This window comes from Patella vulgata, chromosome 2, assembly GCF_932274485.2.
Source record: "Patella vulgata chromosome 2, xgPatVulg1.2, whole genome shotgun sequence".
In the NCBI taxonomy this organism is placed as follows: Eukaryota; Metazoa; Mollusca; class Gastropoda; family Patellidae; genus Patella; species Patella vulgata.
Window position 1 is genome coordinate 47,351,935 of NC_065880.2, and position 27,628 is coordinate 47,379,562.

General features: G+C 33.9%; 2 protein-coding genes across 5 annotated transcripts; one reads left to right on the top strand and one right to left on the bottom strand.

The window, feature by feature from the left end:
• Positions 1 to 3,640: 3,640 nt before the first annotated feature.
• Positions 3,641 to 15,887, bottom strand: LOC126811899 (aldehyde dehydrogenase family 16 member A1). The gene is made up of 14 exons (XM_050537941.1): positions 15,752 to 15,887; positions 13,271 to 13,376; positions 12,416 to 12,542; positions 12,011 to 12,189; positions 11,590 to 11,852; positions 10,469 to 10,621; positions 9,955 to 10,152; positions 9,134 to 9,232; positions 8,549 to 8,791; positions 7,566 to 7,717; positions 7,066 to 7,233; positions 6,548 to 6,752; positions 5,929 to 6,114; positions 3,641 to 4,522 (listed from the first exon to the last, which is right to left on the bottom strand). Exons 1-14 carry the CDS (start codon positions 15,848 to 15,850, stop codon positions 4,223 to 4,225), a joined length of 2,478 nt encoding a protein of 825 aa, XP_050393898.1. The 5' UTR covers positions 15,851 to 15,887; the 3' UTR covers positions 3,641 to 4,222.
• A 197-nt stretch (positions 15,888 to 16,084) lies between these two features.
• LOC126811904 (PIH1 domain-containing protein 1) lies at positions 16,085 to 27,269 on the top strand. 4 transcript variants are annotated; one of them, XM_050537950.2, is made up of 10 exons: positions 16,085 to 16,288; positions 19,963 to 20,044; positions 20,994 to 21,061; positions 21,452 to 21,569; positions 21,874 to 22,017; positions 22,510 to 22,603; positions 22,728 to 22,787; positions 23,618 to 23,705; positions 26,513 to 26,656; positions 27,173 to 27,269. In XM_050537950.2, exons 1-10 carry the CDS (start codon positions 16,220 to 16,222, stop codon positions 27,209 to 27,211), a joined length of 906 nt encoding a protein of 301 aa, XP_050393907.1. In that variant the 5' UTR covers positions 16,085 to 16,219; the 3' UTR covers positions 27,212 to 27,269. The 4 variants fall into 4 exon arrangements, with proteins under 4 accessions (XP_050393907.1, XP_050393905.1, XP_050393909.1 ...); XM_050537948.1 differs by lacking the exon at positions 16,085 to 16,288 and adding an exon at positions 16,677 to 16,699; XM_050537952.1 differs by lacking the exon at positions 16,085 to 16,288 and adding an exon at positions 17,791 to 18,103.
• Positions 27,270 to 27,628: the final 359 nt, after the last annotated feature.

Here is a 27,628-nt window from a genome sequence, read left to right on the forward strand (position 1 = left end):
AAAACAAGTCCATGGTCTATGTTAGTTTAATTTGTTCACGTCCGGTTGACATTAACAGATTGTCTAATCTAGTAAAAACAATCTACATTATTGACCTTTGACTTTTAAAGCTATGCATCATATTTGGGAATGATGGATTTGGTTTATTGGTTGCTGTAACTAGTGTAACCGGAATAGCAATAAAGGTTATTATACATTTAGACCCACCTCCACACCAGGGAGTTTGTGCACACCTTAAACAGCCTTGTTTCTAAATATGCATTTAAGGTTTTGATAAAGAACCGACAGTTCTCGTTTAAAGATAAAAAATTAAAAGGAATATATTGTACATTTCAGTCAAATAAATTCTGATAAGCGGTTTTGATAAGAATAACGTAGTCTCGATTTTCATTGCTACCTTTGTTACGATAATAAACAAAGTCTCGATTATCATTTTTTTCAATTAAGTTATAAAATGGCGATCGTGTTTCAAATCATTAAAAATCACGACCACCCAATGTTCTAGAGGGTTGATTATGGGCTCGTCATGTGCATTAATGTCAAATTAATAACTCAGTAACATTTGAGGCCAAAAGAAAGACATGCAATAGGAAGATTTAGCTCGTCCTAAAAAGCGCAAAACGATTAAATGTTTTTGGGCTAACGGGGGAACGCACGGGCGCTTAGATCTGAACAATGGCGTTATATTTTGACGTAAAATTTTCAACAGGGACAGTTGGTCAGCACATAAAAACGGCAACACATCAATCCGAATAAAATGGACAATTTTATTGTTTACTTGAAGCAAAGTGTCATTTTAAAAAGCATTACAGTTCGACAGTCCTAATGTAGCATATGCAAACTGCCCGACTTCCACTAATAGTGAACTGATTGTTAGACCATTATAGATAACCCAGAAACAATTAGTTATTATATTGACAACATTGGGTTTTTTTTCGGAGGGGGTGGGGTGGTAAGGGTTTAGGGGATCAAACTCCTGCTAATTCCCAGAATAGTTAGGAACCAGGTGAAAATTGTAATTACATGATGTATTCCACTTCTTCAAACATGTATAATATACTAGCAGTATGATTAAAATCTCAGGAATATTTGGGCACATGGTTGGAATGAATGAATGAACTAGGGTTTAACGTCCTACTTTCTGCACCAACCGGGATAATGAAGACGGGTTTTCAGATAAAGACAATAACTAATACATACGTGTATCATTTCATTTATTTCCCTTTTTATACGCCCACGTGGAAATGTGGTCGTATATTATGGGCGCCTCCGTCCGTCGTCCACAATTTCTTGTGAACACTCTACAGACTACATTTATTATCTGATTAGTTTGAAATTTATATATATTCTTTACATTAGTGAGACGTAGAATCCTATTTAATTTCAACAATTTCCGTTAATGACTTTGTTGAACCTTTTGAACGCTCTAACGACTACAATTATCATCTGATATGTATTAAATTTACATGTCTTTATTTAAATTAGTAAAACGAAGAAGCCTATCAAATTTTAGCAATTTCTGTTTATAGATTCTAGAGTTATGACCCTTGTTTCATGTTGATTAACGTTGTAAACGTCCTATCGACAAAAGTTATCATCCGATCTTTATGAAATTTATATGCATTATTTAGATAACTAATTCAAAGAATCCTATTGAATTTCAGTAATTTTCGATAATTACGTACACGCCAACGTATAAGTACATGTGACCTCGGGTTTTGTCGCGACTAGCTTCTGTTCTTTGTTGGGCCCCCAGTCCTGCACCATTGACAAGGTGAAGCGTACAGTTGGTCCAACGGCTTATTGACTTTCGATCCACATAATATTTATGGAGTAAAGCACCCTTTCTACATTTAACAGGGTTAAAAACCCTATAAACAAATATAAAATCCCTGCTTAAAGCAGATTTAGTATTGACAAACACACATTCAGTGCATGTAATGATGAACCGCATTAGTGTGCATTAACCCGATTTTAGTCATCTCTAATCTATGAAAAATACATTGTTAGAAAAACAGGACAGGCTATGATATGATGTGATAACAGATGACGTATATAGATAACCAATATCCAAAATAAAATACGTTTGTCAAATTTCTTGCATAATTGTTGTGGCTAACATCACTTTTTATATTCAATATAATACGCTAAAAAGACCCTGAACATGACTACTCTTTGAGTAAAGTAAAGATAGGTTGCCAGACAACAAACATATATGCCCACAACAGCTAAGGCGTCCATGCAGTCAATAAGGGTTGTCGCATATCTTTTCTTTTGTCAGTAAGGATGATGTTTACAACACATGGAAATTTCATTACTAGTAATAGACCTATTAAGTAATTATCTGATATCATTAGAATTTGTTTGGATTGTTTGTCTCATGACTTTGAACAATTTATATGATCAAGGGCCATAACTCTAGTAGAAATTATCGGAAATAGTTGAAAATCAATAGGCTTCATCGTCTCATTAAACACTGTGTATAAATTTAAAGTCAATCGAATACCAACTTTAGCCCCTAGAGTTTCACAAGATATTTCAAGGTGATCAAGGGCCATAACTCTGACAGCAATTATCTGAATTCATTGAAAATGACTAGGATCTTTCGGCTCATGACCTTAAACACTGTATATAAATTAAAGTTAATCGGATACTAACTTTAGCCTCTAGAGCGTCCACAAGATTTTCCAAAGTGATCAAGGGCCATAACTCTGGCAGTAATTATCGGAAATCGTTGAAAATCAGTAGGATTTCTCTCATGACCTTAAACACTGTGTATAAATTTAAAGTCAATCGGATATTAACTTAAGCCCCTAGAGCTGACGGACGGGGGTGACAACAAAAAACGACTAAATGTGGGCGTATAAAAATGTATCTTTTTTCTGGTCAGATGTAATGTCCTATTAACTAGTGTTTTACATGGTTTGTTTGGAGTCATGACAAGGTGTGATTTGGGGGAATCTATATTTAAAATGAACTTTGTGGTATGGCTGTATTAACTAGATTTTATCAGACTCAATTATGGGGTCCAGTCCCACAATTGCATCTATTAACTGATGTTTTACATGGTTTGTTTGGAGTCATGACATGGGGTGATTTGGTGGAATTATATTCAAAATGGACATTGTGGTATGGTTGTCCCGAAATTACATCTACAGCGTTCACTTTTCCAAATTTTCTGGGGGAGGCCAGCACTTCCCCACCCCACCTTCAATATTTTAAATTTCTGCCCCCTCCCCCTTGTTGAAAATCCTGGATCCACCACTTTATAGGCCCACTATAGAATTTTTTGGCACTGTTTCATGCAAAGGGTAATCCTATATCAAGATCAAACCATGTTTTAAATAACTTTGCTAATAACTTTGAAGATTTTGAACTATATAAACAATAAAGAATTATGTTAAAGTTAATTACCTTTTATCATCTACTGTAAAGTAATACATTTTTTAATTATTTTATCAATAATCATGGTATAATAATTGATGAGGTAATATCCCCCCCCCCCCCCCCGCCCCGCCTTGGTCAAATTGTGCCAGATAAAAACCATCTAAACGGTTTTATATCTTGATTAAGAACATGTCTGCACCATAAATTCTGATTTTCAACATTCTGATTCTGTCAAATTCAATATTGTTACCTCTGTGGTGGGTTTATGCAGTCTAGAAACATCATTCTAATATCGCAGATTGTTTTGTTTTTTGGGTTTTTTTATCTGAAAAGTAATATTAAAATAAAATCGACTAGAGATGCTCTTTTTGGCAAGATTCTATAGTTCTCTATATTATATATTTCTAGCAAAACTAATAAATGTCATATGAATTGTTCTTTTTTAAAAAAAGATTTTACAGGCATATTTCTAAAACATATCTCACCAAGTTACATACTGATGGTAAAAAGAACAAATAAAATATAAATTTTAACATCTTTCTTGTAAAATCACTTTGCCATTGGTATTTGCCTAAAAACAACTTCCTGTATTTCATTAAAGCTTACATATCAGATCAAGCCTATAAAATATATATAGACATATCAAAACAAATATATGACACAAAAATAAAGATAATCACATACATAATTTATGTAACAATAAAATGGATTTATATATATACTGAACATTAAAGCACCTTTAATACAAAAAAATTACTTTACATAATAATATTAGTAAAAATATCCCTGACAATATTTTATTCGACATTATAAATCATAAAGCAAAAGTAGATGTTCAGTTGGCAAATATGTCTCCCATAGGTATCCAAATATTTTTAACTTGAACAGATTGATAGAGAAATTCCTCTCCCTGTCCCTGTTCTTCATCACTCCAATTTCGTTCTACGCCATAATTTACCCAAGTTCTCTTCAGATTTTCGGCTGATGCATGTTCTATGAACTTTGATCCCTCTGCCGTTCCAAAATACCACATAGCTTGTACATCTTGATGTTCCGAAAGATATTTAGAGAGATGATCACGATTCCCAGTTAAAATATTGACCACACCTCCTGGTAAATCAGATGTATCAAATACCTGGAAAATTGAAAATGATTTTACATTATAAAATGAAATTAGGAATTGTGATCTAATACACTGATCTATAATAATAATAATAATAATTTTATTTTCAATGCATGTTAGGCCAAAGACCCATAGTACACTCAATATATGTTAGTTCATGAATATTCATATTGTTAATCGACAATTTTAACATGTAATTGTCTCTTTTCAAGAATGCATGATATACAAATTTGCATATATGTTTCATTACATCATCACATTTACTTTGTAAATAGTTTAATGTTGATTCTCTATAATCAAAGTATGTGTTCACTTTATACAAAACTCTTAAATCGGTATAATTTTCACAAATTCTCAGAAAGTGTAATTCGTCCTCGACCACAGTTTTGCATTTAGTTAGACAGCAAAATTGACAATATCTCTCATAGCTATTTACACTGTTCGCTCGACCTTTCTCTACCTCTAAATTATGACTACTTAATCTGAGTCGACTGTAAGCGACTCTATACAATTTATTTTCAACACATGACATACACTGATCTAATACTGGGATGGGTGGACCATTTATAAAATCAAAGTGTAACAGTACAAACTGTTTTTAGTCATTTTTGTGAAATCACTTCAAATTTAGTTGCCTGGAAGAATAGTCCCAATTTTATATTTTTGCAGATGTGGTAATCTGTACAGCTAAATGTAAATACCTGGTAAATACCAGGTTTTCAAAAATTAGACAGAGCAACTCTTCTTGCTAGAAACAGTGAAAAATTGTTGTTAAAACTGAACTGAACACTAACCAGGTTCATTGGTACATTTTCATTTTAATAATCTACTGGAGTGCATAGAAGGGGGCAATCTGTTTCACAGAGAATTACGAGTCTAGTGATATATCTCTGTCAAAGATGACTGCCTTAACACGTGCTGTCACAGCACGCGACGTCAATCATTGGCTGAATGGCGCATGCATTGTTTACATAAGACGTTACTGCTTCGGAGTGAATGCTGCATTTTAGTCATTTTAATACCCATTTACACTAAACAGGAAATAATTTTTACTTACAAATACGTCAAACGACTTTATTTATTTTTCCAATACATAAAAAAAATGTTTTAGAATTTGATTTGTCGCAGGAAAAAAGTTAATATTTCTGGCTCATTAAGCCGCATCGATGTCATCCTTATCAGTGATTGTAGTGGCCTAGCAAATATTCACTGCGGATCAGTGTGAGAAGGGGGATGAAACCGGACTACCTAGAGACAATCCACAAAGTGACTCCTTGTCACGCACAGGTCTTGGAATGAGCCCTTGCATAGATAACAAGTCTTATGATGCACAGCATATGCAGTAGAAGAAGAACACTCAATCATCCCAATAGACATTGGACTAAGTTATACAATTATTTTTTAACTGTTTTATATACCTGGTAAAAATCAAGAGCTACTAGAGGATATTTTTCACTAGGTACAACAATTACAGCATTTCCTCTAATAACAGCTGGTGCAAACAAGGATACAAAACCCAGCAGAGGAAAATCATCGGGACATGCTACACCTATAACTCCTACAGATTCATGTACCTTTACTGTAGCTCCATATAATGTTGTTTCCTATAATAGATACAGTATATACTCTTTATCTAGAAAACATACAATACACAGTAGTTCTATTCTGTATATAGTCATAGCATGCGCCAGAATGATGTCCATCACTCACTATTTATCAACAAATACATCACATACTAGGTTTTTATAATAAAAAATGAAATGAAATGGGGTTTAACGTCTGTCCTACTGTTCTACTCTGACTGGGCTAATGAAGACAGGATTTTATAATAAGACTCTGGAAAGTAAGGGAAAGAAATGGCATATGATGTCTTACAGTATTTTAGTCATTTTAGACTTGTCTGGAAAGCGGCCTTTCTACCTACACATCTTCAAATTACAACCTTTTACTTGTATCAGAGTCTCAAATTTTTTTCCATCCAAATTTTGTTCCATGCTTATTTGCAAAAATTAGGTAAAACGAAATAGATAATTTTACCTGAACAGTTCCACCATATTTATCACAGTATGCACCCCAGTAAAATAATCGTTGTATAGCTTGATCCACCTCTAGTCTACTATCATCTATAGATTTACCACACATACTATTTATTCTACCAGCTATCTCTTCACGTCGTACTTCTAAATTCTCAGCCATATAATATACTATCTGGGCGCGATTATGGGCTGCTCTCTTTCCCCATCTGTAAGCCGACAGAATGATGAGATAACTGACATAAAGTTACATATCAAGTTGTCAGATCCTAGTTATATTTTAGTGAATAAAACTGTTTAACAAATCATCTAGTCTTTCTGTATGGAATTCAGATACATTAAACATATTTTTATAAATTAAAAATAACAGATATAAAATCAATGAACACAAATCGATTCTACATTTCTACTGTTTGAAGGTTAGTCAAAATTAATCTTCTACCAGACACCTGCAGATACAAGTTGTGAATATTCTCTTAATGAGTTTGAGCCAAGTCATTATGGTTAAATTGTAACACTTACCCTGGTGCTGCTTTATGTGCTGCTTCTACAGCATTACGAACATCCTTTCTATTACTTTCTCCTACTAACCCTACAACCTTTCCATCTGGATTTCTAATTGGTCGAGAATATTGACCATCAGGTCTTTTCTGTGCTCCACCATAATACAATTTATAGGTTCTATCAATACTGTTAAAACAAGAAACAAAACATTTGCCTTAATCATAACTAAGATATAGCATTTCAGTAAATAATTTCAACTGACTGACTCATATGAAAGTATTGATTTAAAAATCAATAAATAGTTTAAATCAATTTTATATCATTGAATCATACACAAATCAAAGGTTAAATCATTAAAACAGAATTATCACGAAGCTCAAATACATTTAAACTTGTCAGAAAATTGTCTGATATGTTTAAAAAAAGTTTAGTAATACATCGCAAACTTTTCATAGAAATGACCCCTGTGAATGCATGAGACGAGAAACTACGGAGCCATAAACAATGATATACTATACCTGGGTGTATCTGTTTCTGTAGCAGCAGGGTTATTATCAGTAACAGAAGGTCTAGGTGGTAATGTATTCCCAAATGTCTTCACGTTAAAACTTTCTACATCACTGGGACGAGCCCTTTCTTCCCAATATGGACGGACATATTCATATAATCCCTGGTAATTGAAATTATTTAAAATTAACAAGACATGCACAGGTAATATATAAGAATAAAATACTAAATACAGCAGCTACCAGTCAGTAAAACCATACTTATGTTTTTGTGAATACTTCAAAACCAAAACAAAAAAGCTTATTATGAACCATTAAGAAGAAGTTCATCTTAATTGTGGCTTATGAATCTTTGAATGGTTAGCTAAATTGTAACTTATGGAGCTTTGAGTAAGCTTATGGTTAGCTTTGAATAGAAAGTATCACATTAATGTTTGAATAAACTGAACAAGCGGTTGCCATGCAAGATATGCCCACATTTTACAAGAGATGGAAAGAGAACAAACTACAAAAGCTATTTTTATACAATAAGGGGCCATTATCCAGGATGTTATGGTCCGACATGCGTGAATATCAAAAGGAACCAAGATGTAGAGGGTCCACAAGCTAATTACACGATTTTTCATACAATCAGGGACCACAATCAAGAAGTTTAAATTCCATTATGTTCGTATTCGAAAGGAACGGAGATCTTTGGGTTATAAACATACATTGTAAGTTTCATCAAAATCAGATAAAAATTATTACCTCTATAGTGTTCACATGCTAAAGACACAATTTTTCGTACATTCAGGGGCCATAATCAATGAAGTTACGGTCCGATACATGTCAATATCGAAATTAAATGAGATCTTTGGGATATAAAAGTATATTTCAAGTTTCCTCAAAATCGGATAAAAATTGTGACCTGTAGAGTGTTCACAAACAAATTATGAATGGACGGATGGACGCTAACACAACGGAATAATAAAAGTTTCCCTTTGAAAGCAACTTACTTCTTTACCACCATCTCTTCCATAACCACTTTGTTTATAACCACCAAATCCTGCTGCAGCATCAAATACATTATGACTGTTGATCCATAGAGCTCCTGCTTTAATATTTAATGCAACTTCCATAGCTAAACTAATATTCTCAGTCCATACACTACCACCTAAACCATATTGTGTATTATTAGCTAGAGAAATGGCTTCTTTGGCCGTGCGAAATGGTAGAACGACGAGAACAGGCCCAAAAATCTACAATATAATCAAAGAAAGTATTTGCTTACTACTTAACATGTACATACTGCTTGACAAATAAACGAAACTCATTTTATTGCCTGATAAGGAAGAGTAAGCTCCCTTTTCCAAAAAGTGGCTCAAGAACCATAAACAACACAGCTTGCTATCAAAAATGTTTGATCTTCTCTGACAACATTGACTTCAGAGTATATAATAATACATGTAAAGCATAATAAAAATATTTATGTTGGAATAAATCTAAAATATAATATACCTTTCATTTATAAGGAGTCAAAACCAGATTCAGAATTAATATGTGATTAAAATATTTTCAATAATAGTAAAAAAACAACTGACCTCCTCTACTACAACTCTAGAGACAGTCTGTACACCAGTTATTAAAGTTGGTGGATAAAAACAACCTCTACATGGTATACTGATATTAGCTTGATGTACCTTTAACAAAAAATATACACATAGCTTAATGTACCTTTAATATATACATTATAATATTATTACTTACAAGATATATAATAGTAAGTGCAGGTGGGTCGCACCACACACAGACAAATACACAAGACAAACCAACGGACAGGACACAATATACAGACACCACAAAGAACAAATGAACATATCAGATCTTGTGAATGGATCAGGGGCTTACCGTAAGTGTTCAGTACACCCAAAATGAAAAACAAACTAACAATAAGGAAAGCAACTCAAGGAAAAGGGGAATATGTCCCGAACATTTTATCATACTAATGACGTGAATGATAATCGGCTATGTGCTACAAGAAATCTCAATGTAGGCACATTGAAGGAAAAACCTTTATAAGTAACCATTATAAGTAACCATTTTTCGTGAAATGTAGTAAAAATCCAATAAAATTAAATGGCTTATGTAGTAGTCAAAAAAAGTGATCAAAACATTATAAGCAAGAAAAAAAATCAAGTGTTACATGTATTTATTACAACATTCGGGCATAGTGTTCATTTCATTGTAACATTACTTTTCTTTACATATATTCTCAGCCAACCTGATCTTCACCCTATTTCACTGTAAATATATTATTTATTTTCTTTTACGTATATTCTAAAGCTATCTGATCATTATCCAATTAACATACCACCAAAAGATGTTTTAAAGATAAATTAAATAAGACAAAATTCCAATCTACCTCTGCTCCCTCTTGTCGAGCACTCTGAACAAATTCATCTATACTTCGTTTCTGAGACTCATCTACAATGGCTGCCATATCTATAGCTTTATCTAGACTATCACCAAGACGTAGATGTGACATTCTTTCCTTTAATTTAGAGACTAGTTTATCTATGACAGACTCCTGTACCAATAGACGTGACCCAGCACTACATACCTGTAATATTAGACATAATTTTTTATTCAACTGTACTTCGATAACTGTACTTATGGATTCTTTATAATTAATAAATAAAAAAAAAACAAACTGTAAATCTATTTGAAAGTCTTCAACCACAATAAAATTCACAATTAAACATAAATCTTGACATTATCTATCAATGTCTAAATATGTCATCACATCAATGAGCTTTAATGGATGAAATGATTGCTATACAAGATTCAATGTGAATTCTAGTTGCTCGTATCAATTTTCTATTGTAAATCTCTGGAAAAAATGAAATTTAAAAAAAACATATGCGAGTATTCCATACCTGTCCCTGATTAAACCATATAGCATCTACTACACCTTCAACAGTGCTATCTAAATCAGCTGTATCAAATACAACTACTGGAGATTTACCACCTAATTCTAATGATATCTTTTTACCAGATCCTGCTGTAGATCTTCTTAATACCTGACCTACCTACAAAATACAAGTTATAGAGACAAAATTAAGACCTGAAACCCATACTTTAGTCAGCAATCCAAATGATTCATGGATATTTGGTTGATCTTATATATCACCACAACATGTATATAAATGTTTAGAAAATACAAATATTATATAATAAAAAAGTTAAATAACATTTGCGGGAAAACGGGGTACGAAAATCGATTCCCGAATTGCTCTGCTTATTTACGAGGACTATCCAGATATATATCAGCTAAATTGCGATAAGATAATATTTTGTACCAATGATTATTATAGCTAGTGCCAACGTGTATACTATGCCATTGATTCTGTGGCAATCGGATAATTATTATTTAGTTTATACGCTAAAAACTGTAAGGCCAAAGGGAGATAATTTAGATACTTTGAAAAACTAATAAAGTGTTTATAAAAATGTCATATCTCCAGACCTTGCTCTTAAAAACCGAGTGGCTTAATGAGCAGTTTCTGCGAAATAAGCAGGTGAAAACGGAACATAATATTAATCTGACCCAAAAACATGAGTGTTTAACACAAGATTCACGGTGTGAAACCTAACAGGGCCACAGCAGTGTGTCTCGGTCACACCATATATCTTACTATATGGTGATGTTTTAAGAATTTTAAATGTACGTGCCTTTCCTATTGTACATATTTGATTTTATAGCTATATTGTAAAGCGCACTGGAGCACAGTACTGTGGAAGTGGCGCTATATAAATCCAAAATAATAATAATAATAAAGAGAATAGTGGATTTTATCGAACTTCTGGGCTTTTATTAAGGCTCACTGAAGAGAGCAACGGGATGACAATTTCAGGTATGTCACCAAATTTTGCCTGTTTAAATTAAAAACTGAAGAAATGGTGAGGAATTTTGGAGTCGGGGTATCTTATGGAACAGACAGTAGCATTGATAATCAGAATTGAGGAAATTTCAGATTTGTTCTACATTAACACTTACTTCTGTAGAACCAGTAAAAGCAACTTTATCCACATCAGGATGTCCTGCTAGCTGTCCACCAAACGCACCATTTCCTGTTACTACATTAAATACCCCGGGTGGTAGACCAGCTTCTGCACAAATCTCAGCAAACAACAGTGCTGATAATCGTGTATAGGTTGCTGGTTTTAATACAACTGTGTTACCCATAGCTAATGCTGGACAAACTTTCCAGGTTAACAACATTAGAGGAAAATTCCATGGTACAATGGCTGCTACCACACCTAGAAACAGATTTAAAATCATACTCGTAATCATTCTACTGATGTCAGAAATGCAAGGTACACAAATACAAAATATCAAAGCGAATTACGCCTAGTTTAAAATATCAGCACAGACAGATTTTAATCTACGTATTTAATATTTTGCAGTAAATACAAACCAACAGGTTTCCATCCCCTCATCTCAGTCTCCATTAACTGTGCCCAGCCGGCATGATGATAAAAATGGCGAACAACAAGAGGAATATCCGCATCCCTTGTTTCTCGGATAGGTTTACCATTATCTATAGCTTCTATAACACTGATTAATCTTTGATGTTTCTGTACATGTCTAGCAATACTGTAATAAAATATCATGTTTATATCAAAAAATTCATTCTTCAAGAAGGAGTAATTTAACAGGACACAATCTGCTTGATATAGACTTAAAGAATTCTAACCAATAGTCACTCAGTAATAAACAGTTATTCTATGTAATATAATTGTGTATATTTTCGACATTTATCAGTTTTTTCTTGTTACCTTGAGAAGACATAAAAATTAAACAGAATATTGAAGATAATTACCTGTATAAATGTCTAGCTCTAACATGTGGGGCCAGTGTACTCCATGATTTAAATGCTTGACGTGCAGCAGACACAGCAGTTTCAACATCTTCTTCATTTCCTTGTATTGTGGCAGTTAATTCTTCACCTGTATTTTAATATTTTTATTTATATCACATCTTATAACACAAGAATTCCTCCACTATTTTTACTCCATTTGAATCTAATTTTATAGCACAGGAATTTCATAATTATTTACACCATTTGAATCTAATTTTATAACACCAGAATTTCCCAGTCATTTACTCCATTTAAATCTAATTCACATATTACTTTTAAATGAAAATTCTATGTCAAAGCTTGACTAAAAGGAGCTAAATCGCTAATATTTAGGACCTACAAATTGACACAAATGGGTCGCAACGTATATAATAATGTAATGAGTTTATTTACATTCAATCGTTTCCGTTTTTACTCTAATTTCAAAGCAGTTATGTTCGGCGAAATACGCCAGAAGTCTCAATCGAATGGTAATCTCGAGCGTCTGGTTATTTCAGTCTATACTGATAGTAATTATTGTGCATGCTCTCCAGATAAGAATATGGGGTCACCGTTTGACATGACTTGTGGAATATGTCTAACCTCGTTCTTCGAGTCGCTTGCTACAAATTGGGCTGAAACGCATTATGGTACACGATTCGTGTACCAATCGTAAAATGTTTATTTTGTCTTAAATATTGAATATCAGAAGCCCATCTTTTCCCGGTAAGACCACAACACCAATGTTGATTACAACGGACAAATAATTTGTGTTTTCAATGTCGAAGGTTTTGGATGATATTGAGTTAGAGACTTAGTTACTTTAAGATTAGATACCTGTAGCAGGTGATTTAGTTGTATATTTCTTTCTTTCACCAGCTGGTTTATACCATTTACCATCAATAAAATGACCAAAATCTCTTTGATGATCTTCTAACCAGGCCTACAAGGATTTATAGCAAATACAAATGACTGTATTCTGCAACATTTACTATCTATCAGTACCATGTCAATTATTGTACATAAACCAGCGTTGCTATTTCAAATTTTTTCTTGTCAGACATTTTCACCGATTTTCAGTCTGATTAAATGAGTACAATCTCTTTGATTTGGTCAAATATAAGTGTCAATCTAATTAAATTTGATTTGTTTTACTAAGTGTGTATCTCTATATTACAAAATTCAGGTCTGTAGATAGAAACAAAGTTGTGATAACTAATTTTGTGTTCAACAATCAATACTTTAAGACATACTGAAACTAAAATTAGTAAACAAACCGACTTTCACTATTTCAAAAAGAATAATCCATCATAAAGAGCTGTTCTTATCACTATAGAAATAAAACATCAGATTAACCCAATTCAATCCTTTTTTTTTAAAGGGAATTTTCAAAAACGTTTTATTCTGGGTAGATGCACATTGCTAACTTTGAGTAAATATATCTTCTTCAATTATGAATGGATTTTGATAAAGATTGTTTATTGGTATAGCAAAAGACAGGACCTTTAAAACACATGCCATTTTTACCTGTTTACTTTAACTGAATTTCCTGATGTTGTGAATGCAGATTACTGATACCAGGTAATCAAAGATTAAACACAGTTTAATTTTATTTGTTTTTAAAAGGATATTTGAGGGAATTCAAGAATATATCCACCCCTAGCCACATTACCTGTATTACATCCCTTAAATATGGGCAAAATGATCATGGGTTGCACATAGGATTTTGTGAACATGAGGGATTTTACCCCATGATTTCCTCAATGGGCCATTTCACCATGGACTTTCTAATGGCGTTGCCCCATGGGTTTCCTATGGACTAGCGTTTTGTGTTTTTTTCTATTACCATATTCAGATGAAGAAGTAGGTTATTTTGGAAACTTTATATCATAGACAACTACTTTAAATTCTGGACAATTTTAAAATAAGTAGGAATATATGCAGTGAACAACGGTTAGAGTTCTGGTCAAGTATAGTTTAATGAAAAAGATGTAATATTTTGAAATTGTTTAGAGAATCCTTACAACAGTGTATTTGAAACTGTAATTCTAAGTAGCCTACATACTATAATAACCTGGTTGAATATGCTATAGTGTGCGATATTGTAACTGTGTACTTATATTAACCTATAAAGATGTAGATAAGGTCACATATTATGGTAGTTTATAAACAACCTTAGTCTTATAGTCCAATAGGAAATTTTACGTTTTCGTTATATATTTTTGCAAAGTATAATTATGGGATATGGGTCTGTTTTTAGTTTTGTTATTGCAATTTGTTTAATATAGAATGGTATTTATATTATTAATTAGGCCTATTTGTTCCCTCGGCATGGTTTGCCCTTGTCAGTGATGCAGGACGGAGGGCCTGTCAAGGAAAGCTGTCTAGTCGTTCGGATGGGACAAAAAAACGAGGTACCGTGTAGGCCCTACACATTGGAGTGAACGTAAAAGATCCCTTCACAGTTGGAATTCGATATAAGAGTAGGAAGTATTGCCGCTGTCCCGGCAAAATTTCCCTCATAGCACACTGTATGGCGTATACCCGTCTTCATTAGCCCAGTTTGGAGCAGAACAGTACTCAGTACTAGGATGTTAAACCTCATTTCATTTCATTTCACTTCCTATTTATAATTTATTTGTTCACCCATTGTTTTGAAGTGATTTGCCAAATGAAGGAAGGTTAGATAAAGGCTATTGAGATCTACAAATCGACAACTCCATCAGAACACTATGAAATACAATATAAAATCACTCAGTCTGCTAAAGAAGCTACCGCGATACCCATAAAATCAACTGGTCTGCCTAGACAGGCGACCATTTCTAATCTGCAATAAAACACACCCCACTTCAGCTAATAAACCCTCTTATATAGAGCCAACAGCACGTGCACTCCAAGATTATACAAGAGTTTGGGAGATCCATATACGTAGTCGAGTTTAGGCAACCCATCAATGCGGTCGAGTTTGGGAGAGCCAAACCTACTCTGAACGTTAGAAACCTGTCAAGTTACGAAATCACTACAGTTTTGTATGCTGCCATCCTCCTTAATTCCCTTTTTGGACACATCTAATCACCCCCCACTCTTGCAGTTAACCACCCTTGGATTGTTTATTCATACAAACATTAATCACCCCAGTAAGAATGATCTAGGCCTAGTGACCGAATTATTTCCCCATTCGTGTCACGTTATGCCTCTCATGACTGGACAATCAAAGCTAAAGGATTATTTTAGTCTGTTTTCCAAAATAACTTTTAAGTGCAACCGTTTCACACAACAAATATCTTTGTACTATAAAGATTGTGCATAAATACAAACTTTTGCAACGTTGTCAGCTTCTGGTGCTGGTCCATAACTGAGAGATTCAAATAAATTCGACACCGAATTGTGCTGGGGAGCAACTCCTGTCGCAGCCATTGTGTAGACTTTTTATCTAGTCACTTTATTGCCCTTGTTCTTGATATCACCCTGGCACCCCGTGATCTTTTAGTATGTGGGTAGGGTTTTATAGTTGTGACAAAAAAAACAGCAGTTTACGCATTTGTGGTATAAAGTATAACTAACAAGCTAACAAGTACAGACTTAGAGTGGAAAAAATAATAGTGACGGAAATGATGTGGTGCACAAATTCAGTTCGCAGCGCCCCCTCGATGTTGAGAATACCGGAAGTTTACAATTCCTGCATGTAAACAAACAAGATCACTCATATGTTTATGTTGTTGAATTTTTAATGTTCATTCATTAGATTGACATACAGCTTATTCTGCATTACAGATACAATTTAAAATGGAAAATCTGATTGAATCGGAAAGCGATCAAGCTAAGGCATTACTAAATCGGCTTTTGATTGAATCGGTAAATCTAAGTTCTAACATCATGATCAACAGCTATTTACTTTTACTCATACTCACATACTGCCTTACTCCTAGACAAGTTATATGTCTCTAATATGTAACAGGCATTGCCTGAGTAGAGCGAAGCTGATTATTGTTAAATATAAAACCTTCATAATTAATTTTCTCAAGTGATACAAAAAATGTTAAATAATTTAGTTTTTATTGAGATCTAAATTTTATACATTAATTTTGTTTTTAAAAAAAGAACAAAAAAGTGTGAGAATTATTTTCATTGACGTAAAAAATATGTGACGTCATTGATTAGACGCGTCATAGAAATAATTCTATGAGGCGCGTAATCTCGCGTAGGCGAGATTTGGTGGATAGAATTATTTTTGTTAGTTACGTGATCTCGCTTGGGCGAGATTTGGTAAGTTGACATGCGCATTGCCTGTTTTGCCCAGTGTATCTGGTTGCGGTCTGAATTTTTTTTTAATCAACAGTCTGTGGGTGACATTTTCAATTACGCTCCTGTGTTACCGGAAAAGAGCTTTGCTCAAGCACCGCGCTTTGCGCGGTGCTTTAGAGCTTCGCTCTATATTAGTACTAGCCTATTCACTGTAATGTTACTATTAGCTGCAATATTTGTCATGATAATTGTCTTATTCATGGCTACAATTGATACACTATTACTTTGTGCAAGTAAAGTTACGGTCGGTCAATTGCAAAATACTGTAAAACATGAAATTATTGCGACATGAAATTATTGCCAGTTGGGGTGGTGAAACATAATTGCGACATATATTATTGCGAATTTCTATAGTGGGGAAAAAATTATTGCGACATGAAATTATTGCGAATTTAAATAATTTTTTTTAGTAAATTTGTCTATAAAATGTGGTAGATTGTTAATTTTGAGGTGACAGTCGGCTCTTCAAAACATCGTTGATTGGTGATCATTAGTAACAGTAAATAAACAACTATTGAGGATTATGGCTTTGAGTCTGTATTCAACAGATCAAAAAAAATTAAATACCTGTTATCAAACTCAATTTTTAAATAATTATTGTTAAATTAAATCCCTTGATTAACTCCAAGCTGACGAACGACTATAAAACACATGGCATGGGACATTTTTATTACTTTCAAAATGGCGATGTTTAAATTTGTAACTAAAACGAAACGAAATGTGAATTGTTTTCATGAGGAAATTCTCGACTTGCCAAATCCCGATAATGCAAGCACTGTTGAGGAGTGTGACAATATTACTGCCGCAAATAGTGAGATTGTTGAAGTCTTAACTCCGACCAAATCATCGAAAGATTCAATAACTAAACGTGGTGTTAAACGGAAGGCCAAAAACAATACGTATACACCTGAATTGCGAGCGAAAATTGCAAAATATGCGACAGAAGATGGAAATTCCAAGGCCGCAAGAAAGTTTTCTCAAGATTTAAATTTAGGGGAAAGTACAGTTCGGGCAATGAAACGAAAATATCTTTATTAAAATCTTTATTTTTATTTCCTTTACGCCCCAGGTTAATATTGGTACTTATTGGGAGTCTTTCTTGTGAAGAGTAATGAAGGGGGGATAATTCAATATGGCCGACATTTTAACGAATTTTCACGAAATTATTGCAAACATGAAATTATTGCGAGAGGGCCTCGCTCGCAATTTTCGCAATAATTTCATGCTCGCAATAATTTCATGTTTTACAGTATTCAATACATAGGCCTATCCATCACAGTTTGCATGGAAATGAGTAATTATGTATGTTACAAATTGTGAAGAGTGGAGCACTGAAATCCCAAACAGTTTTTCTGTGTTTTCGAGGTGACATGTTCTAATTCTGGTTTAGCGGCCATTTTAAAATGGACATATATTTCGCGTAGAAGTTGGTTTTTTTTTTATCAAATCATATAATTATGCAGTAACGTTTCACCTTTGTTTCAATGGGAATTAATTGGTTTATTATATGTTAAGCTATGTGCAGTACAGTTTGGGGTCAGTTTAATTGGAAATTAAGTGAGTTATAGGTCAGTAACTTTTTTGTCATCAAATCATGACAAAACCTGCTAAAAGGAAGACCTTAAAGGAAAATGTATGAGTCATTATCACATATGTGATAGAACTGGTTAACACTTTCAAAATATAATTTTAACACAGAGATCATTGCAACGATAGATGTGTAATGAAGATTTCAAGAAACGGAAGTGACAAAAGCAGAAAGGAAAACACAAGTTATCCTTCTATATAACGAGAAAAATAGAAATAGTCTGTATATTCCCTTGTTTTTATTCATTCTAAAACATGGTAATGCACGGAATGTTTCTATTTTTTCGGTTTCTCTTATCTAGTGACAGTCTATTATGTTTTGGAATTGTCAAATATCATCCCACAGTCTTATATAACAACTTTTGGTCTTCGAAGGAATTATTAGTGAGCTGAAATTTGCCCGTGTATCTGTTATCACTCGTCACTTCAGTCAGTTATATATAGAAGGATAACTTGTGTTTTCCTTTTGTTTTCGTCACTTTATCATAGCAATGATTTCTGTATTAAAATTAGATTTGGAATGTGTTTAACCAGTTCTATCACATATGGGATAATGACGGACAAAAATATTGTCCTTTCTACTGTGGCTGGAGCAAGATGGAAGACGTCAGTAGTGGAACCATTTCTATGTTAATATATGCTTTAGGTTGAAGGGTTACCATATTTTTCACAGTAGAAACCTGGACATTTATTATCAAAAGTCGAAAGCAAATTTGAGCTGGAAGCAACCAAGGTTGTGACATATTGAGCGACCATAGGGCGCAATATATTAAGTTTACTAAAGGGACGTTAAAACTAGTCTGATAGAAGGTGGCACTGTATTAATGTGGGTACTAAATCACACATTTTCAAAATTTATATTTGAGATTTGAGGCTAGGAATTTTTGTGCAAAATAGTGATTTTCTGTGACGGCCAAATTTATCGATGCCAGTATCAATGTTTGCTTCAGATGCATCACTATAATGCTGTTGGGAGCCATATTTACACTGATCTTATTATACTAAAACATGCCTTTAGTGAACTGCATAATAGTAATATCAGTCTAAATATTAAAACTAGACGTCACTCATTAACATCCAAATATATTTATAAAAGATCCAGTCATCGCTGGCATAGATTTTTGTCTATAGCTATCTGGATAATCAAGGCATTTAAGGGTTTGCAGAAAAATTGTTCAACATCAAGGGTTGTGATCGGTTTATGGTAACGAAATATATTTCAAGCATTATAGACAAACATGTAACTGATAATAGAGTAAACAATCGAAAAATAAGGTGAAATATCAGTCCCAAAATTTTTTTCATAGCAAAATTAAAGTTATTGGGGCCCAAAGCATTGACATATCTAATTGCTTATCTCTGCTTAGAGTATGCAAAAAATACCACATCAAGTTTTATGCTCCAAAAAGTGGGAAAGCATGGACGGACCCATTTTAATAGTCCTCTGTTTTATTATTATCATTTATGTATTTTACATGTAATTTATCTGAAATTAAAGTTAGTGTCATCCAGGGCAAGTGTTCAAAACTATTGGTCCTCTTATTTTCTTGTATTTCCAAGAAACACTATGACCCAATCAACTGAATAAACAGATTGTAACTTCCTGTACTGTAAAATATGTGTGTTTTGTTTTATAGAATAATGGCCAGAACATGAATGAAGCAATGGCTGGTGCACAGTCTCTTCCTAAATCATATACAACAGTTGTGCCAACTCCAGGTAAATATTGATTACAAATGCTTACGTTGAACCGATTCTGACTTGGTGCCATTAAACCTTCGGCACGAAAATGCTCGAGCACATATAGCACACATTTCGATGGAGTTCTTGAATCAAAACAACATGACATTTCTAGAATGATTAGCTCTCTCATAAATCCAGCATCTGTGGACAATACTATACACAGTCCCGAACTGCTGAAATAAATCGCATAAGCAGCAATTCAGAAGTTTGTCTTCTTCATATATCAAGGTGGCATGGAGGTGGACACATATCTTATTAGCTTTTGATTTTTCACAATAAAGTTGTTACATCCTCCGTGGGTTGTTGTTTTTTCGGCAGATGTCCAGCCTACAATCACTAGATAGTAGATAAATCATTGGTTGGTAGATTACAATCTGTATTCAGTGAGTATTAGTATCGTACGTAACTAACGTACGAAAATTAATTGGTGGCTAGCTTTTTTTTCCGCAGGTAGCGTGTCTCACTAGTCTCAGATGTTCCGAATGTATTAGTATAACAGTTAAACATACATTATGCAAGAGCTAAATCTGCCTATTGGAGGTCTTTCTTTAGGCCTTAAATGTTATCTAAATTATTAATTAAACATTAATTAACTTGTCAAGACCATAATCAACTCTTGTCTTGATGCCATCGTTAGCCTGCGATATTTAGTGGGTTTGAATACGTTTTGTTGTGGATGAAATAACCTAAAAATGGATAATCAAGACTTTGTTTATTATGGTAACAACTGAAGTAATGGCGATCGAGCTAGCCTAAAATTGAATCGCTAATATCTAGGTTAAGAGTGAAGCAATTTAACTGAAATTTTCAGCATATTCTCTTTTCTTAGCAAATACGCTAAAATGTGGACATAGTCTGGTTCTACTTGAACTGAGGACTACTGGACATCCCTCATTTTTTTTATACACTTGTATTCTTTTTCTAGGATTTTGTTTGAAAACTAAAAACAAAAAGGGTGAAAAATTCTTCATCAATATCTGTAAATCAGAAAATGTAAGTACAATATTTATAGTTTTCACACAAGTAAATTACATTTATTCTTTTGTCTTTTGGTAAAAACTTTCTTTCTTCTTTTTTCAATTTTAGTCGTTCGGATGGGATGAAAAACAGGTCCCGTGTACACATTGGCATGCACATAAAAGAACCCTTGACAGTTGGAATTTAATATAAGAATAGGCCGCAGCACCACTGAGCAGGCAAAATTACCATCATAGCGCTCTGCATGGTGTATGTCTGTCTTCATTAGCCCAGTCAGAGCCTACAGTTCCACGTTAAATTTCATTTCTTTTTCCAATCCATATTCCATAGTTTTCATTACTTTCCAATTCTTATCTTCATAAAGCAAATAGAAAATAAACTTAAAATATGATTATATTTTTTTAGGTTCCTAAACCTGATGACTTGTCTGATGATGAGCTGATTAAACTTCTAGAATCAGATGATCCAACTGGTTTTAGAATACCGATGAGTATTGGAACGCCTCATGCTGAACTAGATAAAGGTAAAAATTCCTGCTGTTGTATTTTAATAATTAAAATCTTCAATATTTGGCTATTTCAACTTGCAAAGTGTCATGAGTTTTATAAAGCCAAAGAAGTTTAATTCTGAGATTTTTGATTAAACAGTGAATAAACTGGATATGTGTTCATATTCTTTTAAGTATAGTACATAATAATTAAAATCTGAGGAATTAAAATTATTCACAAAAATAGTGTTGTCTGAAATCTTAAAAAATGATAAATAAGTTAGATGCAAACATTAGTTTCCTTCCTTACCGTTACACAGTAATTATGTACATTTTGTAGGAGGCAGTGGTTGTACAGCATATGATGTAATAGTAAATCCTGAGTTTTATGATAAAATGGAAACCAGTGAGTTATTTAGAACATTTTTTATGACTGTCATGTTAGAAGGTGTAGAGAGTAAATATGATCAAGAATTATCTAGAAGTAAGTTAATATTTGTACTTAAAATGTTTATTCACAAAACAGAATTTAGCACTTCTAAGCAGAGTTAAGCAATTGAGTGAAAGTGATGAAACTTGGTGTATGGTTTCATTACAACGATACCTTGACAAAGTTCAATTGTGTATTTTCTGCTCAGGTTAAGCAGAATAATATACAATTTGATTTCTGAATTTTTTTTAAAAAAGAATTATTGATTGTCATCTTTTCATTTTGGGATTGAGGCCTCAGTGTTGGCTTGTTTAGAACTGACTCATATAGAAATATTGAATATGCTATTTGAAAATCTGATTCATTGGATATTAGAGTTATTCTTTTGCATTCAAAAGAGTATGGGAACAGAAAAAAATATTGTCAATGTTGTTTGTTTTGTTAGATTTACATGAGGTAAGGTATGCCTAATCTTTCTAGAAATGCTGATACCAATTCTCATTCATTTGGAATGTTCACATAATAAATTTAGAATTCTTTGTTTAGATTGGGTTATTTTGAAAAATAAGAAGTTTGCTGGAGATCTAGCAGAACAGTATGTGAGAAATAAATCTAATTCACTGATTACAGAGATGGATGAGTAAGTTTTTTTTTCTAACTTTACATTATCTCAAGTTTATGAGGTTTTGTTTATATTTTGAGTTTTAACTTTTTAAGATAAGAAATTTTGTGGAAAAATGTTTATTGATTTTTTTGTATTTTAGCAGTCAGCATAAAAAGAAAATAATAGAAGAAATACAACATAATACTATAGAAAGAAAAAGGTTAGTACTTCATCTTGTTATCTTACCGGTACTTATAGTTTTGACTTTTGATCCCTAGCATGTTCGTGACAAGGAGTAGGGAGAGAGAGAGAAATGGGGTTTAATGTCCACTCGACACAAACTAGGTCATTTCGGGACTAACATATGGTTTAATTTTATTTCAATAATTCGCTTGCACGTACTGGTCTTTAGCAGTGGGAGGAAACCGGAGGACCCGCAGAAAACCTACGAGGTTGAACAGGCGACCCTACTCTTTGTCACATACAACCGGGGATTCGAAACCACGCCAGTTGACTCAATGACAGACTTTATGATACAGCGCGCGCACGCTAACCATTCAGCCATCCAACCCCCCGACAAGGAGTAGGATTGTCTGTCCAAACTTGTGGGTTCTCTGTAGGTCATCTGGTTTCCTTCCACTGCTAAAAGCCCCTATGCTCAAGCGATTTTATTGAACCATATGTTCATCCCAAAATTATTTACTGGTAATGATTAGTTCAGTCAGTGTGTTAATTGAACCGACAATAAACATTGGTGTATAACCATGTAACATTATGCGTCAATCAACCAGATTAAGGTTGTAATCGAAAAACTTAAAAGTGTTTTAGAGCAACTGACACATAAACAGCAATATGTCAAATAACAAATAACTTTAATCAGATTTTTTTTTTGAATTGTTGTAAAGCGTACTACACTAACTATAAGGTCGTAAAAAAATTTTGGGTCATTTTTTATGCGCTCTTTAAGCTTATGTGGCCCACTGAATACCACAATTAAATTTTCTTATTTTATTAGAAAGAGAAGTGGTAGAAGTTATAATTCTATTTCAGAGCTCCTGAACCCAAATTTACTATTTTACAAGAACCAACAACCGGTCATCCAGACTTCCTAGTAGCAGAAATACATTTACCACAAGTTGTAAGTTTTTGTATTGTTTCTAAATTTATCCTGGGAACATGAAATGGATACACCGTATATTGAAAACAAAATTCTAAACCATTCATTAATCTAGAAATGCTCCAGATACTAGAAAATGTTCTCATTTTGGATTGGTAATGATATTGTCTAAACTACTAAGTTTTTACTTTAAACTGACACAGAATCAATCGTAGACTGGTACCCTCCAATTTCGTCTACGTCCCATTTCGACTACAGCTTATAACAACAGATTATATGGTCTGGTGGTTTTATTATCCCTACTTATATACCCTCTCTATAGCTAAAATAGATTCTTCCATAAAACATGCCATTTAGGCATTTACTATCTTCCACTCCTATTGCAAGAAGTCATTTTATCATATAGCCATTTGTATTGATTTCATAAAACAATCAGTAGTCTGTTGTATGGGTCAACAAAATTAATTTAGTCCTGAGATAAACACACTTATTTTCCAAGAAGACCAACAGTTTATTCTTTTATCAAAACGATTTAAATCTCCATAAAGCAACTCTTACGTTATTTCGAGCCCAGCACACTGTACAATCATCTAAGTCTCTGTATTATCTCTATATTTATGTAATTATGTATGTATGTATGTATGTATATATTTATAATGTGTACGTGTATCTAAATCAGAGAGAGTGGTTACACATAGGCATAGCCTGTTCCCCAATCCAAATTTAGATTTAATGAATAAAAATAGTGTTTAAAAAAAAAAAATTCAGTATACATTATATATTTATGATGCAGTCAGCACTACATAATAAATTCTGGTAATTTCCTGTATTTTGGGAATTTATTCTCCAGATACATTAAGTCTTTCTTCTGTTTTCAGATGTTTTATAAACTATTATTTAGACATTTATTCACTTGACAAGCCTAAAACTTACTCTCTAGAGCATTGGATTGCTGAGATTTAAATGGATTTGAACACAGGCAAGATTTCAAAATTTAATGATAAAATGGACAATCAAAGCTTAGTCTTAGTTGTCAAGTACAGTTACTACAGTAATAAACGCTACATCTTCAAACAGTCATAAATTTACCCAGAATTTAAGGAATTTGAATGAAATTACAGTATAATCATTTTTCTTTATCTATTTTTGAACTACCAGTGTTATAGCAAGAACAGTCAACTCTTTATCTAAATCTTACAATATGTATCTTTAAGCTGTTTCATAGACACTTCCTTCTTTCTTTATATACTATTCAAAAAAAGTAGGGGATATTTGATTTTGGGGGCATAATACTAAAATATGCAAATGACTACGAAAAAAGTCACTATAGAACCTAACAGAAGAAACATTTCCAGTTACATGTGACGCCCAAACGTACCAATAGCTACCGCATGGAATGCAGGTGATGCTTGGGATCATCATGGGGGTCCAACCCAAGATTTGCACGACTCTGACTTTGAATGTTACAGTCATTGTGGCATTGAATTCCAGGGTGGAAACATCAGTTTAATTGTTTTAGTGACCAGAAAACAAATTTTGATATGCGTCGGCTTACCCAAAATGAAAGGTTACGTGCCCTTGGCATGCTACAGATCGGCACAACACAGGCGGTTGTGGCGCGGACGATGAATGTTTCTCAGTCTGTCATAAGCAGGCTATGGTCCAGATACCGTGATACACAATCTGTACAGGACAGACCACGCTCAGGTCGACCAAGGGCGACAACTCAAGCCCAGGATCGATTTATCCGTACCTTGGCCTTGAGAAATCGTGTCATCACAGCAAATCAGATCAGTGCTCGTCTTCAAACAGACACTGGTGTGAGAGTGAGTGGCCAGACGATTCGGAATCGACTGCATAGGGGTCACCTTCGCGCCCGACGTCCTCGCGTGATCCCTTGTTTGAGAGATCATCACATTCAGGCAAGACGTCGTTGGTGTAGGGATCGTCAACACTGGGATAATCGACGCTGGAGCAATGTGATGTTTTCAGATGAGTCAAGGTTCACTGTTGATTTTTTGGACAGACGTAGGAGGGTGTGGCGTCGTCGAAACGAGCGCTTCCAAGACGTTAACGTCATCAGACATGATCGATTTGGGGGTGGTTCTGTTATGGTGTGGGGAGGCATCACTGTTGCTGGAAGAACGGCTTTACATGTTGTTGCAGGGCGTGTTACAGGCCAGTACTACCGGGACAACATCTTGGCAGTCCATGTTGTGCCGTTCGCAAGACGTCATGGCCGCCGTTTCATCTTCCAGGATGACAACGCAAGATGTCACAGGGCCAGGATCGTTACAGGTTACCTCCAACAACAGAACATCACCACATTACCTTGGCCAGCACTGAGTCCCGACCTCTCCCCCATCGAGCATGTCTGGGACATGCTTGGACAGAGGTTACGTCAAAGTCAACAACGTCCTGCCAATGTCCAAGAACTTGCTGCTGCGTTGCAACAGGAATGGGACAATCTGGACCAAAATGACCTTAGACGTCTCATTAGGAGTATGCCACGTCAGATCAATGCTTGTTTGGCAAACAGAGGAGGATTTACCCGTTACTGACTTGGTTGTGATGCTGTGGTGTTTGACCCCGGGTATCATTTTACCCTTATAATGGTCAGTCTGTGCCTTACTTAGTCTAACGATCATTTGGAATAAATCGATGAATGTGAACTTCATTTCATTTTGTCATTTGTTTCTTCGTCAGTTTCATTAGGTGACTTTAATAACACTTAAAAATCAAATATCCCCTACTTTTTTTGAATAGTATATATCAGAAGATTGAAACTGTAAATCAGATGGAAATTTGTATTATTTTTTTTTCTACAGAAAACAAGCCAGACATTAAGTTTAGATGTAGGAGAAGATAGAATAGTTTTAGAAACCAGATCTAATGTCTATGATTTAGATATTTATTTACCCTTTAATATTGAACAAGATGAATGTGGAGCACAGTTTGATAGAAAAACAAAAGTAAGTTAATATTCAAATTCAAAGGAATTAAATTACCCAGGCTAGGATAGGTGAGGGCACTCAAACTTGAATTCTCTGAATCCTGTGAAATGTATCAATTGAGTAAACACAAGAATTATGGGGGACAGGACATGTGTTAAAATAAACATATTTTCTATGTTATACTCACACCTAAGCTTTACTGGCAAAACTGTGACAATTGCGGTTCCTTCAATTTGGAATGTTCCAGGTTCACAATTGAGAAATCCCAGAGATCACATTGCATACATGTTTTTGAAATGAAAAGAAATGGGGTTTAATGTACTACTGTTCTGCTCTGACTGGGCTAATGAAGACAGGCATATGCTATACAGTGTGCTATGAGGGACATGTTTTTGAATAAAGGATTCCAGTAACAAGTAACTTTCTATATATTTCAATATTTTGTGCTAACTACTGGTAACTATTTATTTTTTTATCCATGTGGAGAAATTGGAACTGATATACTGTAATTAGTTTTGTTCTTTTCATTTTCAGATTCTAACAATAACCATGCCTGTACAGCCATTAAACTAGGGAAATCTTCAATTTATTTATTTATCATATTTACAATTAAACTTATTTCTTTTATAAACAGACATGTTTTCTTTTGAAAAATTATCAGAAATATCACTGTAAACTATCCCAATAACTCCCAGTTAAGTAGTCGGGTAGAACTCACAAATATTGTTGTAAATCTGTGTGAGTTTGCACCTACAGAGATAACATAATTTCTTAATGATGCATTATGCAAGATTTAGAGAAATAGCTATAATAGTTCAAAAATAGATAATGAAAATGCATATACTGAAAATTTCAGACAAATTACATTATTCTATTCTTTGCGAAATCATTAATGTTTGAGGTTTTGACAAGAAATAGTCACAATTAGCAAATGGAAACAGTTCATATTCTCAATTTTCAAGTACCACTGCCATTATAATTAATGAAGTC

What these genes read in the sequence shown, in the direction of transcription:
- LOC126811899 (XM_050537941.1), bottom strand. Translation starts at nt 15,850, where the DNA reads ATGGCTGCGACAGGAGTTGCTCCCCAGCACAATTCGGTGTCGAATTTA. An exon ending in GAGGGGATGGAAACCTGTTG is followed by an intron (nt 11,853 to 12,010) that starts GTTTGTATTTAC and finishes ATCTGTTTCTAG; the next exon opens with GTGTGGTAGCAGCCATTGTA. An exon ending in CTCGACAAGAGGGAGCAGAG is followed by an intron (nt 9,233 to 9,954) that starts GTAGATTGGAAT and finishes TTTTTGTTAAAG; the next exon opens with GTACATCAAGCTAATATCAG.
- LOC126811904 (XM_050537950.2), top strand. Translation starts at nt 16,220, where the DNA reads ATGGAAAATCTGATTGAATCGGAAAGCGATCAAGCTAAGGCATTACTA. An exon ending in ATCGGCTTTTGATTGAATCG is followed by an intron (nt 16,289 to 19,962) that starts GTAAATCTAAGT and finishes TTTGTTTTATAG; the next exon opens with AATAATGGCCAGAACATGAA. An exon ending in AGTTTGATAGAAAAACAAAA is followed by an intron (nt 26,657 to 27,172) that starts GTAAGTTAATAT and finishes TTTCATTTTCAG; the next exon opens with ATTCTAACAATAACCATGCC.